This window comes from Ursus maritimus, unplaced genomic scaffold (assembly GCF_017311325.1).
Source record: "Ursus maritimus isolate PB19 unplaced genomic scaffold, ASM1731132v1 scaffold_20, whole genome shotgun sequence".
NCBI classification, from domain to species: Eukaryota; Metazoa; Chordata; class Mammalia; order Carnivora; family Ursidae; genus Ursus; species Ursus maritimus.
The window spans coordinates 29,589,708-29,603,519 of record NW_024424453.1 but is presented as its reverse complement, the minus strand read 5'-3'; the positions used below and the strand labels follow the sequence as shown (position 1 = coordinate 29,603,519).

General features: G+C 34.5%; 1 protein-coding gene across 2 annotated transcripts in view; it reads left to right on the top strand.

Annotated features, from left to right (window-relative positions):
* Positions 1-13,812, top strand: part of DNAJC13 (DnaJ heat shock protein family (Hsp40) member C13) — a 119,689-nt gene that overhangs the window by 57,072 nt on the left and 48,805 nt on the right. For both annotated transcript variants that reach the window (XM_040636812.1, XM_040636813.1), the window contains 9 exons: positions 1,591-1,673; positions 2,954-3,107; positions 5,859-5,962; positions 6,050-6,209; positions 7,701-7,763; positions 9,502-9,603; positions 11,023-11,127; positions 11,908-12,110; positions 13,191-13,275. In XM_040636812.1, coding sequence (XP_040492746.1) covers positions 1,591-1,673; positions 2,954-3,107; positions 5,859-5,962; positions 6,050-6,209; positions 7,701-7,763; positions 9,502-9,603; positions 11,023-11,127; positions 11,908-12,110; positions 13,191-13,275 — 1,059 coding nt within the window. The remainder of the gene's footprint in view (positions 1-1,590; positions 1,674-2,953; positions 3,108-5,858; positions 5,963-6,049; positions 6,210-7,700; positions 7,764-9,501; positions 9,604-11,022; positions 11,128-11,907; positions 12,111-13,190; positions 13,276-13,812) is intronic.

The window sequence follows — 13,812 nt, the reverse complement described above, 5'->3', positions numbered from 1 at the left end:
TGAAAACTAACCATTGTCAAGATTAACTGGCTAGCCTTAAAAGGAACTGCATATTTTATATAATCAGAATGTTTTTAAGTCAATTTCATTTGAAAGCTAATGCTCTGTGTTCAATTAATAATAACCATTGGCTAACATATAAAATTACTTTTTTCTTACTTTTATTATTTTAGTTGAGTAATTTGTTTAGCTAGTTAGGGATTTTAGCCTAAGTTTCTGAGTCCGTGAACTCCGTTTATGGAGAACTGGTTGTGCTTTTTGTGTAGAGCGTTTACATTTTCACTAATGTAGAGTCCCAGCTTTTTGTCCTGAGGGTGGGGGAAATTGAAGAAAGTGCTTCTTAATTAGAAGTTTCAGGGAAAGTTTTATCATTAAAACTAAATCTTTGAATTGTTTATGTGCTTTATTCAAGTCACCTTAGTTTTCATGCGCGTGCACAGAATTAAAATTCATAGGAGACATGTCCTCATTTAACCAGTAGGTTTCATATTTCAAGCAGTATTTATGTTTTAAAATTTATTACTCACTTAGCCTTTATTCCTTCTATCCTTTCTTTATTCTGCTTTATTTTATATAATTTGTCACTTCTTTAATGAAGTTATAGATTTCTGTGTTTTAATCTCTACTACTTTCTACTTTTTGGTTCTTTCACATTGAGGGTCAGAATTTTGTCTGCCATATCTACAGGCTTTACTTGGAGTAGAGATTCCTAACTGCCAGTCCATGTATAGACTTGAAGAAATCTTTGAAATCTTCCCCTCCAGTTAGTTACAAGCCTTATGTATATGTCTTTCTCTGGAATAGGGGCCATAGCTTTCTTTGAATTCTCAAATGGGTTTATGACTGCTTAAAATTTGAGTCAGCGAAGCAGGACCTTCTTCTGTCTTAAAATGAGGATTTATATTGGTGACATCCTCGTGGAATTTGTATGATAGATACAGCTTAACACATATAGGCTCACTCTCATTTTTATTTAAAACTTTTTCATTTTTTCCTTTTTAAATTTAAATTCAGGACAGAAACAATATGGTGAGTTTAAGTCCCTGCTATGTGTGTGAAATGCATTCAACTGCCTGGCATGTGGAGTTGTCTTTGAGATTCTTTGTCTAATAAATTCAAATCTCACCTCACATGTGTCTGAATGTAGATTCTTATTTCTTGTCCATTAGCTATTTCAATTTATACTTGCTCCTATGGCTTTGATAGCAGTTTAATAACCTGTAATCATCTGCATTTATTGTTTTCCCATGGCTTGTGTATTAACTGCATGTAAATGTTTAAAACAAGTCACTGTTTTTGATCATTATAAATTTTATCAGTCATCACTGTAAACTGTAACAAAAAGTAAGTTTAGGCTATGTGGAAAATATTTCAACAGCACTGTAGAATTATCTGCTAGCACTGTATGTATCACATTGTGATAAAATATTTTATATTCATATTTTATAGATTTTGCTTCATTAATTTGTTTCTGCCAAAATTTGATGTAGAAAATGTTTCTCATCACTTACAAAGTGATGATTTTTCTCAGTGAGCCTATTTGGTAGCCCCAGATTGAGCACTATAAAATTTTGTTTTTGTTTTTTCCAGAATATAAATCAAAAGCCAGTGGTTCTTCGAAAGAGAAGACAAAGAATAAAAATAGAAGCAAATTGGGATCTCTTCTATTATAGGTAAACTTAAAGCCTCTTTTCCAGTAGATTAAATTTGGCATTGACATTAGAAGAATCATGATAGGTTTTTTTGCCTGAAACTGGTGCTTTATGCTTTGTGTATTTTTATACTCTCAAGGTTAAGAATTGTGACTGTTAAGATTGTATGATTAATGACGCTTCCATAATATTAATGTCTTTTATAGAGTGTTGATAGTCTAAGGAGCTGCAGTTACCTTTAAAATTTTATTGGGACTTTGAGATGATTACTTAAAGGAGGTAGATGATGAAAACATAAGGAGACTTGTAGGAAATGGGTATCCAGCTTTGCTGGCCTAATATACTTTTCCAGCCTTTCTGATCTGTTTACCACTTCTTCATCTACTGGCCCTGCCCACTCTTCCTCCACCCCAAACACTTAGAAAGACTTTGAAACATTTTAGGGATTTGCTAAATTTTGGGGGATAACTTACAATACTTATTCTGGAAGCTTATATATTGAGTATACCTCGGCTGATAAAGGAAAATATGTGCTTTGGAAACTTCTCACTGTACTTTTACAGTATATAGTATAAATATAGTGTATAGTGTGGCCTTAAGAATATTGGTTTTCTTTCTCAGGAATTCTTCGATTATGTTGTCTCCCCTAGAACTCTCTTGGAACTCTGACATCAGACTTTCTAGGAGTGTTGCAGAATGAAAACGAAAGCATATGATGCCCATCCACCTCCAGTTCAGACCTGTGTCCAAATTTATTACAGTAGTTAAATTCTAGGAATAAAAGGAAGATATTTTACAAATATCAATCAGAACTTGGCAGTTTAGCTGTATTCTTCCTTAGGTAGTTGGTAACATTCTAATCTAGAATGTTGCTCATCCTACACACTTCACACCCAGGTGCATAGTTCAGAAATTCTTATCCCCAACCTGAAATTTGATACCTGATTGTAATTATTTTCTGACTGAAATTTATACTAGCAGTAAATACTGAAATTGAAATATCAGTTCCTTGTTTTGAAATCCAGATCGATTTGTTTTTGTGGTTTGGGTTCATTTTTTTTTTCCTTAGCATTTTATTACAGAAAAGGTCAAACAATTTTACAGTGTGCACCTGTTAACTATCACCAAGATTCGACCATTTGTATTGTACTGTACTTAATTTACAGAGATTTTATTTTATTCATTTACACTTGCTGAAGTTTGTTAATTCCACTGTTTTCTTATAAAATGTAGTAAGGGATATTTCTAGATTTTTTTTTTAATGTTTATGGCTTCCTACTATTTTCTGATTATATGTATAGATTTGGTCAGGATCATGCCAAGTCAAACCTAATTTGGAATTTCAAGACACGAGAAGAACTGAGGGATAGTCTTGAATCTGAAATGAGAGCATTTAATATTGATAGAGAGCTTGGTAGTGCTAATGTGATCTCCTGGAACCACCATGAATTTGAGGTAAAGTTTAATTTTTGTAATATTAATTTTTTCTTATTGGAGGCACATGTTATTTTTGGAGTGTTTTTCAAAGACTTATGGTTATATAACATATTTTTATCTTTCCCTCTTAATTTTGTGAAGGAAATATTAGAAAACTTTTATATTTATCTGAGACAAAAAATAAAAATTCATTACGTTAAGTAACTTGGCTTTGTACCTGAGAATGTAGGAGTTTTAATAAATTTGATCTGCTTTCTAGCTCTGTTCTTTGCTTATTTTTTTTCTCCTTAGATTTTTTTCTCCATTGAAATATAGCTGTTCTTTTTTCCTTGTATTTGTACCTTGTTTAATTAACTTTTTTGTGGTAGTTTGATTTTGAATGTGGCCATATTTTACTTTTCTATTAAAATATTGGTGTGAAGAGCAACAAAATATGATCAAGAAATATGTTGTTTAAAAAAAAACATGTTGGTGTTAGATAATCGTGTGTGTGTGTGTGTGTGTGTGTGTGTGTGTGTGTATAATGTAAGCTGTCATAGCAGTTGTGAATTTAAACATACTCATGATCCTGTAGGCTTTTTTAATCCAACTGCATTTGCAAAATACAATGATTTGATTGTCTCATTTGCTTCTCCTCGAAAGACTTCCTTTACTTTGGTTTTGGGACTGTCTTCTCCTGGATTTTCTCCTCCTCCACTGTGCACTCCTCCTTTGTTCATTTTTCTAATTTTTCCAACTGCTAAACTGGCATAAAGGACCAGTTCTTGGACCTCATATTTATATTCATTGTCTTATGGCTTTAACTGTTTTTTATTTCCTGGTGGCTTCCAGATTTTTATCTCACATAATTCTTTCCAAGACCTCATACTGTTATAATTGGATATCCAATAAGCGACTAGAATGTAGCTCTAAAACTGTGCTCTTGCTCTTCCCCCAAACCTACTTCCCTTGTAGTCTTTCTGATCTTAGATAATGGCCCCTTTTTATTTTCCAGTCAAAGTCCTTGAAGTCATCTTTTATGCCCCAGATCCAATTTGTCAGCAAATCCTATTCAGTACACTTTTCAGCATTTATCTAGAACCCAACCGTCCTCTCCTTGTGGATTTGAAGCAGTATCTCTACTTCCCCCCTTGTCTCCCTGTAATCAACATAGCAGCATTGTGCTCTTGTTAAAGTAGATCATGTCACTTCGGTGCTCAGGGCCCTCTGGTACTTCTGTCACTTCCCATCTCACTTCGAAAGAGCCTGGTCCTTCAAATGACTTACAAGACAAGATTTGTGTGCCTGCTAATTCCAGGCATTCTTTCTTTGGTCTTATGTTTTACCATTCACCCTTTCACTCTTGATCCAGCAACACTGAGTTCCCTGGAAACACCAAATTCATGTTCTTGACTCAAGATCTTTCTCTATTTGCTATTCCTTCTTACTAGAATATTCTTTTTCCCTGGATAGCCTTATAACTTGTTTTTTCCTTCAGGTCTTTAACTGAATGTCATCATCTGAATAGGCCTTCCCTGGCCACTATGTTTAAAAATGCAGCCCTCAGGGGTGCCTGGTTGGCTCAGTCGGTTAAGCATCCAACTCCTGATTTCAGCTCAGGTCATGATCTCAGGGTTGTGAGATTGAGCCCCGTGTCAGGCTCCCTGCTCAGCAGGGAGCCTGCTTGAGATTCTCTCTCTCACTCTCCCCTTCTTCCCACCCCTTTATTCACTCTTTCTCTCTCAAAATGAATAACTAAATCTTTAAAAATGCAAACCTCTTTGTATATACATACAACCCTCTGCTCTCTTTCTCCCCCCATCTCCTTCTCCCTCTCCCTTTTCCCCGATTTATTTCACTCCATAGCACTTACTGTCACCCAACTATCATGTATATTCTACTTTTTTATCTGCTACTCCTGTAAGGACAGTAATTTCTATGTTTGTTTATTGCTATATCCTTGGTGACTACAACAGTGCATGGCACACAGTATATGCCTAATAAATAGAAGTTGAATGAATTGAATGCTCAGAATTTATAGAAAGAAAGTGAAATGGTTATACATACATATATGTGTGTGTGTGTGTATTTGATTTTATATAGTTTATATTTTTAGAAATTATTTATTTTAGGCTTTGGAAAAAGAATTTTAATTATCTGGTCAGTAGAGAATACCTTTTTACAATTGCTTGCAAATCTTTAATTTAGACAAGCAGCCTGAGTACAAAGGTCATGGTGCCGCCATAGCTCCCGATCATCATGGGCTGCTCTTTCATGTATCACTTCCTTTGTAATCTGGGATAGTTCGACATGCAGAGAATGAAAAATAAAAATATACCATAAAGTGTAGTTGATGTGTTTGGGGATGAGGGAGAACCTGAGGTAACTTGTGTGAATTGCAGAAACTGTGTGTGGTGCAGGATCATTTACTCCATAGTTGATTGTGACAAACTGAGAAGGGAGTAAAGCAGATTATCTCTTAACAGTGTTTTGAGTCTTCCTTCCTTTCAGTCTTATTAATACCATCTAGTCCGTGGAAGTTTTTATCAGCAAGTTTTACATCCATAAAATTGGCATATAATTCCAGCTCTTTAATATTTAATGAAAGTAATAAGGTACATTAATAATAATGAATTACCAGGTATTTTAAGAAATGATGAATTTTTTTCACTAAAGGTGGTCTTACAAGAAAAGAAAAAAGCTCTGAACAGAATTTAAGAAGTGATTATGTGGAAACTGCCAAAACCCTCTTGTAAACTAAAATACTCTAATGTGCATTTATTAATAAAGGTTAAATATGAGTGCCTGGCAGAGGAAATCAAAATAGGAGACTATTACCTGAGATTACTATTGGAGGAAGATGAGAATGAAGAAAGTGGATCAATTAAAAGATCGTAAGCTACTCTTCATATCTTGTTATATTTGTTTTCACTATTAGTTTCATGCTAATTCCATTGTGAACTTTTTTTTTTTAAATCTAGGTATGAATTTTTCAACGAGCTCTATCATCGTTTCCTGCTCACCCCAAAAGTAAACATGAAGTGTTTATGTTTACAAGCCCTTGCTATTGTTTATGGCAGGTGTCATGAAGAAATAGGACCTTTTACAGATACAAGATATATCATTGGAATGTTAGAGAGGGTAAGAATATCATTTAAGGAAACTGCTATTTGATAGCGCATTTGGGGTACTTGTTTAATTTTCAAAACTGAATATAAATTCTATTTGATTACATTGTTACCATAACTTTCTGCATGAGTTTTGTGTAGTTTGCATTGTACTTAATTAAATACGTTAGATGAATAGGAAAGTGAATAATGGGTTAGTATTTGTCCATGTCAGTTTATTTTTCTCAGTTGCTGCTCTTGAACGACTTTAGCGACTTGTTTGCCAATCTTTAAGTATGGATGAGCTGGACAGGTGTGTAAAAGAAATAGTGACTATTAGATTTGTGTGTACATTTGGTTTTCCACTTCGGAAAAATCTTAAATTATGCTAGCGTACTAAATTTTTTTTTTTTTTTAAGATTTTATTTATTTGAGAGAGAGAGAAATAGAGAGTATGAGCATGGGGGGCAGGGACAGAGGGAGAGGGAGACGCAGACTCCCGGCTGAGCAAGGAGCCCAATGCGAGACTCGATCCCGGGACCCTGGGATCATGATCTGAGCCAAAGGCAGATGCTTAACTGGCTGAGCCACCCAGGCGCCTGCTAACATACTGAATTTCAAAGTGTGAAGATTATTTAATAAAAGTTTTTAGAGCTACAATGATAGCCAAAAAAAAGGGAACCTTGAGTTAACACATTTTAGAAAGTTTGTCCTTTAACACTTGAGCTTGGCTGGGGGAAGGAACATAGTGACCCATTCATCTATCCTGCAGCTCAGATTTGAGTATAACCTACTTGTTGCAGTATATACACTTTGTTCTTTCATTTGTGCTTATATTCGTCTTACATTTAACAATTTGATTTTTAGTGAACTGCCTTAGAACCATTTCACCAATTTTTAAATGGCCATCAATGCTTGTTATAATTACCATAACCGTTAATTATACTTTATAGATTAGAAAACTGATTCTGGATAAGGTCATAAAACATATCTAGGAAATAACATAACCAGATAAAAATCCTTATTGTTTGCTATTACACCAGATTGTACTGTTGAATCCTAATTCACTGTTATTCCAGTAAACCTGAGTACTTGTAGCATAGCCTTTGTATTTTTTAGGCAGATATATTTTTCCTTCTTGTTTGTGTTCATCATGATGTGATTATATGAAACATCATTCATCATTCTTCAGAATACTTAATTGAGAGGTATCATTTGGGGTAATTTTTTCATTTGTTTCAATTTTTTATATATTTATATATTAAAGTATTTATATAAATTATATATTAATCTGGTTTTGACTTTTAAAATATATGCCTTTCTAGGGAAATTAGACAAGTTATAAAATTGCAGAGAATGCAAGACATTGAGGAGTTAAACAATAATTACTAGTCTCCTCTCATGTTCTTGATATTTAAAAGATGACTTCATTTCTTATTGGTTGTTGCTGATTTTGTCCAGTGATGATAATAACTTAATTTGTGTTTCTGTTCACTTCTGACTAAATTCTCATGTATTTCAATAGTGCACGGATAAACTTGAACGAGATCGGTTGATCCTCTTCCTTAACAAGTTGATCCTTAATAAGGTACAGTATTTTTGCTTAAGTATGCAGTTATTTGCAAATAAATCACATGACTATATAACAAAAAGATTAATTATTACAGTTTGAGCTAATTATCCAACATGATTCTTTTCTTCTCGTATTAGATCAGAAATCTCTGTGTGCTATCAACTTCTGGAGTGAAAATTTTTTATCAAATACTCTTTGTACATTCTGTCCTGTTGTTACAGATACTGAGTAAATTAATGATAATAAAATTCTGAAGGAAGAATAATGAGGGATGAAATCAATAGCTGATTTTTCTTTAGGGACTCTTTAGGTTTGGACTTTAAGTAAAATAAATGTTCGACATAAAGTAGAAGGTTTTTAATTTATTCAGTGTACATTTTGATAAGTAATTTGAAGACAAACTGGAGAGTCAATTTAGCTCTTCACATTTTCTTTTTTTAAGACATTTTAATAGGATCAGGGCTCTTGGGTGGCTCAGTCGGTTAAGCGTCTGACTCTTAGTTTCAGGTTAGGTCGTGATCTCAGGGTGGTGAGATCGAGCCCTGCATTGGGCTCTGCACTCAGTGTGGAGTCTGCTTGGGATTCTCTCTCCTCCCCTCTCACTTGCAATCTCTTTGTCTAAAATAAATAAATCCTTTTTTTTTTTTAAAGGAAAAATTCATTTCTTTTTTTTTTAAGATTTTATTTATTAGAGAGTTCATGTGGTGGGGGGGTGCATAGAGAGAGGGGCAAGTGGACTCCCTGCTGAGCGCAGAGCCTGACATGGGGCTGAATCCCAGGACCTTGAGATTATGACCTGAGCTGAAGGCGCTTAACTGACTGAGCCACCCAGGTACCCCTAAAGTAAATAAATCTTAAAAAAACCCAAAAAACCAAAAATAACATTTTAATAGGTTCATACTGGTTTCATTTTTTTTTTTTTTTTTTAAGATTTTATTTATTTGACAGAGACAGCCAGAGAGAGAGGGAACACAGGCAGGGGGAGTGCGAGAGGAAGAAGCAGGCTCCCAGCAGAGGAGCCTGATGTGGGGCTCGATCCCAGGACTCTGGGATCACGCCCTGAGCCGAAGGCAGATGCTTAACAACTGAGCCACCCAGGCGCCCCCATACTGGTTTCTAATAAGAATTCATAGTTGTAAATGTAGCATTAATTCACAATTATGTGATGTTGCAGTGAAATCTGAGCAGGTCTTTTATTTCTTAAATTTATGATACTCTTGCTTAGTTTTATTCTCACTTTTAGAAAATAGTGCACGTTTTAAAATGAAGTATAGTTAATCTTATAAAAATTTAAATTATAATCTCTTCCTAACTTTTAAGAAATTGCCAGTTTTTATCTTAAGTTTACAAGAACTGGAACATTAAAAGGTTTTTTAATATACCAGATTTTATTTCTGGTTATTTATAATCTGGTTATTAACAAAAAAAACCTGGGAAAATGCAGAATAATTTGAGAACCAGAGAATTTATCATGGGTGTTACTTCCGCCAGGCTTTGTTTATTTTTGTTTTTTATTTTGCTCAGAATATATTTAAGTAAAAATTCTTTATGCGATCTCTTTGCTTTGCCCTTTTCACATTTATCTAAATTCATGTTCCTTGAACACAAAATCCTGAAAACACTAAGTAATATCAGTTGTATGTGACTTTTTCCAAAGAGATTTTAAGTGTTTTCTTCTTTGAGAGTCTTTTAGGTAATCGTACCTATTGGAAAGAAAAAATTTCGATTAGGTAAAAGTGTTTTTGCCTTCCAGAGAAATGTTAAGGATCTCATGGATTCAAATGGAATTAGAATCCTTGTGGACTTGCTTACCCTTGCACATCTCCATGTAAGCCGAGCTACGGTACCACTGCAGGTATGTATGCTTATCTACATTTCACGAGTTTAACAACCTTTGAGTACAATTTCGGATCAAAAGAATCATAAAAATTGACATGAAAACCTGTCAATATATGTGGCCCTGAGTATGGCTAATAAAAGTTAAAATAACCGTAAGAACAATCTCAAATGGACACTGTTGATCCAGTTTTACTTTTCAAGTGTCTCTTTTGTCTTTTAAAGTAACTGTATCTCTAATGTGGCTTATTTTGAGGCAATATGATCTTTAAGATTTAAAGTGAATTTGTCAGTTATGTAATTAGAACTTATAGCATTGACAGCCACTGAGAATGTACTTAGCCTTTAGGAATCTGGAGGCCTTATTGAAACCAGCCAGTAAGAGCATAGAGCTGCTAGTCTCTACTGAGAGGCCTCTTCTGATACCTGACTTGTAGTAGAGATCTATACCTAGCTCACTGGTGGTTTTTTTGGTGTTATGTTTTGTTTTTGTTTAATCTCCTAGTTCGAGGAGATGTTGCCTGTTAGTTTTTGGCTGAATTGTGTACAAAAGTGCTATTCGAATATTGAGAATATGGTATTTTCTTTTATCAGGTATAAATAATAGTAATTATAATGCTTGTGTAGCATGACAGTATACCAGGTACTGTTCTGGTATATGTGATATATTAACTCTTTAAATTCCCCAGCGACCCTCCCATTTTACAGATGAGAAAGCTGCGGGACAGAGAAGCCACCCGTTAAGGAGCAGAGCCAGAGTTAGAACCCGATGTCTAAGCTCTTAAACACTTTGCTATGCCTCTCTGTATGAATCTAACCATAAGCTGGTAGTTACGATGGTAGTTAAAAACCTTGTTTTAATAATATATACTAACTACATAAAAATTTTATCTTTGGTTCTCATAAACATTGCATATAAAATTATAAGAATTATCTGTAGTGAGGGTACTTTATTGAAAGTGTTTAAAAGCATTAAAAACCTTCCTTTTAGTATTTTAACTCTTTGATTTCAGATGCTTATTGAAACTTTTAGTTGGAATCATTTTCCCTCAAAAGAACTTCATTATTTTTAGCATTGTGGTTTAAGGTTAACGTTGTGTTTATTTATATAGCTATTTATGATATTCTTTGCTACTAAAATTTTACTGGCCTGAGAATTTATTAATGACCATAGGGAATGTAGATGTCTTTGAGTTTAGCTTAGCTTGCCAAGTGAATTTAGGAAACCATTTATTTCAAATGCATTAGTAGTAAGGAAATAGCTTTTTTGGACTACTCGGTTAGACATCTGATGCTTTAGTCTTAAAATAAGGTCACCTGAAATTTAAGTGATTTCCAAAGGAGTGTAAACCCAGAAAGTTAGTACCGTGTTACTTTTTATGGTATCTGCCCCCTTAAATTTCTGCCTTGAAAAATAACTACATCTTTCTAAACTCAGAGCAATGTAATTGAAGCTGCTCCAGATATGAAAAGAGAGAGTGAAAAGGAATGGTACTTTGGCAATGCAGACAAAGAAAGGAGTGGCCCATATGGATTTCATGAGGTTGGTGTCTTAGAGAAACTTTTCGTTGTGGTTTTTATCCTTCTGCCCACCTGTTTAGCACACACATAGAGAGATGTTGAGTACTTTTAAACTGTGTGTTGAAGTATTACCATCAGCTCCAAGGACTGTGCCATTCAATTTCCACATGAAGGTTTAGATGTCTTGTTAGAAAGAACCACAGACACACAGTCATGTCTTCAAACCTTGTTGTTTACAAGCTGTTGTTATACAGAGGTAGCACTTAGATTTTTAATGAATTTTTAAGTAATAATAGCAATTGTAAGGTATTATAATATTATAGATATTAAGACTTTTCAAACTATAACACTTCTATATGGAATGAATAGGTAAATTTTAATATGCAGTCTGAAATTCATTGAAAATTGCCTGTGCAATCCAGGGGCAGTTTCCATCTTAACATCTGCTGATACTTGATCTTGCTCTCTCAGGCTCAGTTGGAATTTAGCCAAAGATAGTTTTATAGAAGACCAAGCCTTCTGCTTGCATATATCTTGTTCATTTTACACTCTGCCTACTGTTTTCATTCTCTCCAGTGTTCTTTTTGCTCTGCAGGTTGGCCAACTAAATTGTTATTTTCTTATATTAGTAACCTATTTCAGGTTCTTGAAGACTTGTCAACATAAGTTTGTTACTGTTTTTTTATAGTGAACTTGGATGTTTATTACCATAGTTCATGTATTTACCACAAAATAGAAAACCTTACCAAACCTCATTTTGCTTCATTTGTGTTTGTAATAACGGTGCCTTCCATTGATTTAGATGCAAGAATTATGGACCAAAGGAATGTTAAATGCAAAAACCAGATGCTGGGCTCAAGGCATGGATGGATGGCGACCACTTCAGGCAATACCTCAGCTTAAGTGGTGTCTCTTAGCCAGTGGACAGGCTGTACTAAATGAAACTGACCTTGCTACCCTTATATTGAACATGTTGATCACAATGTGTGGATATTTTCCAAGCAGGTAAAATGTAATTGAACATTTCCATGGTTAACAGGGACTCTAAAATATCTGTTCTCTCCATTTGTATGGGAGCTTCCTCAGTAACAACCTGGAATTACCCTGGTGATTTACAGCAAAGATATTCCATTTGTGACCTTGAGGGAATGCTGCTTTGAGTTTTGGAGCTTTTGAAACATATAAAGAAATAATTTGCAAAATATATTGAAAAAGTAGCTGAAAAGTGACTTTCTCTGGGAGACTTCAAACAATGTTACCAAATTGAGGCTTACTAGCTGCACTCTAGCAGCAGTGACAATTGTCACATTGCTGTGAATCAGGTGTGAACATTTGAAATAAACATACTGCCGTCTGTAGACAGTGGTGAGTGCCACCCTTGTCTGTCAGGTTAGCTACTGTTGGTATAGAACTTGAGTCTAAGCCAGTATCTTGCCCCATATCTTGTCCCACTTGACAAGTGAAGGTGAGACTATGTTATACGGTGACAGTTAAAACTGTTGCATAGAACTTTGTGATCTTTATAAAATATTTGCATATGTATCATTTTGTTTGTTACTCTACTAGAAACATTTGGTGATGGAAGTTACTGAGAAACTGTCAGTTTTATAACACTTGAGGCTTTCATGGTTCCAATTCTCTTTAAAATTCAGATCAGACTTAAAAGCATACAATTAGCATTTAGAAGGAATGTAGCCTTAAAATTAAAGCTATACATGGAAAATACTGAGAATAGTTAAGGTTTAAATTTATGTGACAAAGTTTGATATGCCCTTTGGGGGGAAATATCCTCTGACAGTGTGTTGGACAACACCAAGTTTAATCAATTAAATAATAAATAAGAGTCTTTGGCTCTTCTAGGGTACTGTTTTTCAAGGAAATCTTATGGAAGGAAATGAAGTCATATTAAGCAGCCAAGTAGATTTAAACCAAAATACCTAATCATGTTCCCAGCTGTATGAGAGCTTAGTCTTCATTAACAAAAAAGTAAGGTAACATGCTTCATGCCTAGTAGAATGTCATATCCTCTGCACATACAAATTTTAATAAATATATTAAATGTTGACCTTAGAAAATGTTTTCTAGGGATCAAGATAATGCCATCATTCGGCCTTTACCTAGAGTGAAAAGACTGCTGTCAGACAGCGCTTGCCTTCCCCATATTATTCAGGTGAGTTACCTTTATGTTATCAAATTAAGGGCAGTATTTTAAGAACCATTCTCTCTTATTCAATTTTGACATGAGCCCTAGTCTTTGTTTTATTGTAGTGTATTCCATTTCCAAAAAAACGAACCCCGATTTACATTTATTTCACTTATTCCTAATTGATTTGATATTCTGAATATACTATGGAAGATTGTATATCCAAGAACCTAAACATAGGAAGCCCTCAGACTCCAGAATTATTCTCAAAAGGTTTTATTTATTATGCATTCTTCAAATCACACTGTTGAAGTTAGGATTCCTGGGAAGCACACTGGTGGCCGCAGAAGTAGACCTGTGGTTGGCTATGTTCCAAGAAATAATCACAGCAGTCTTTCTAGCTTGCCTCAGAGTTTGACTCTTTTCAGTTAAATGTTTTCATGGATAGTAGCTGATCCAATGCATTGAGTTGGAATTATGTAGGATATACTAAAGTATTTTTTCTTCTTTTTTCCCATCATTATTCTGCTCTTTTGGAATTGAACTATCTCCAGATTAGCATTA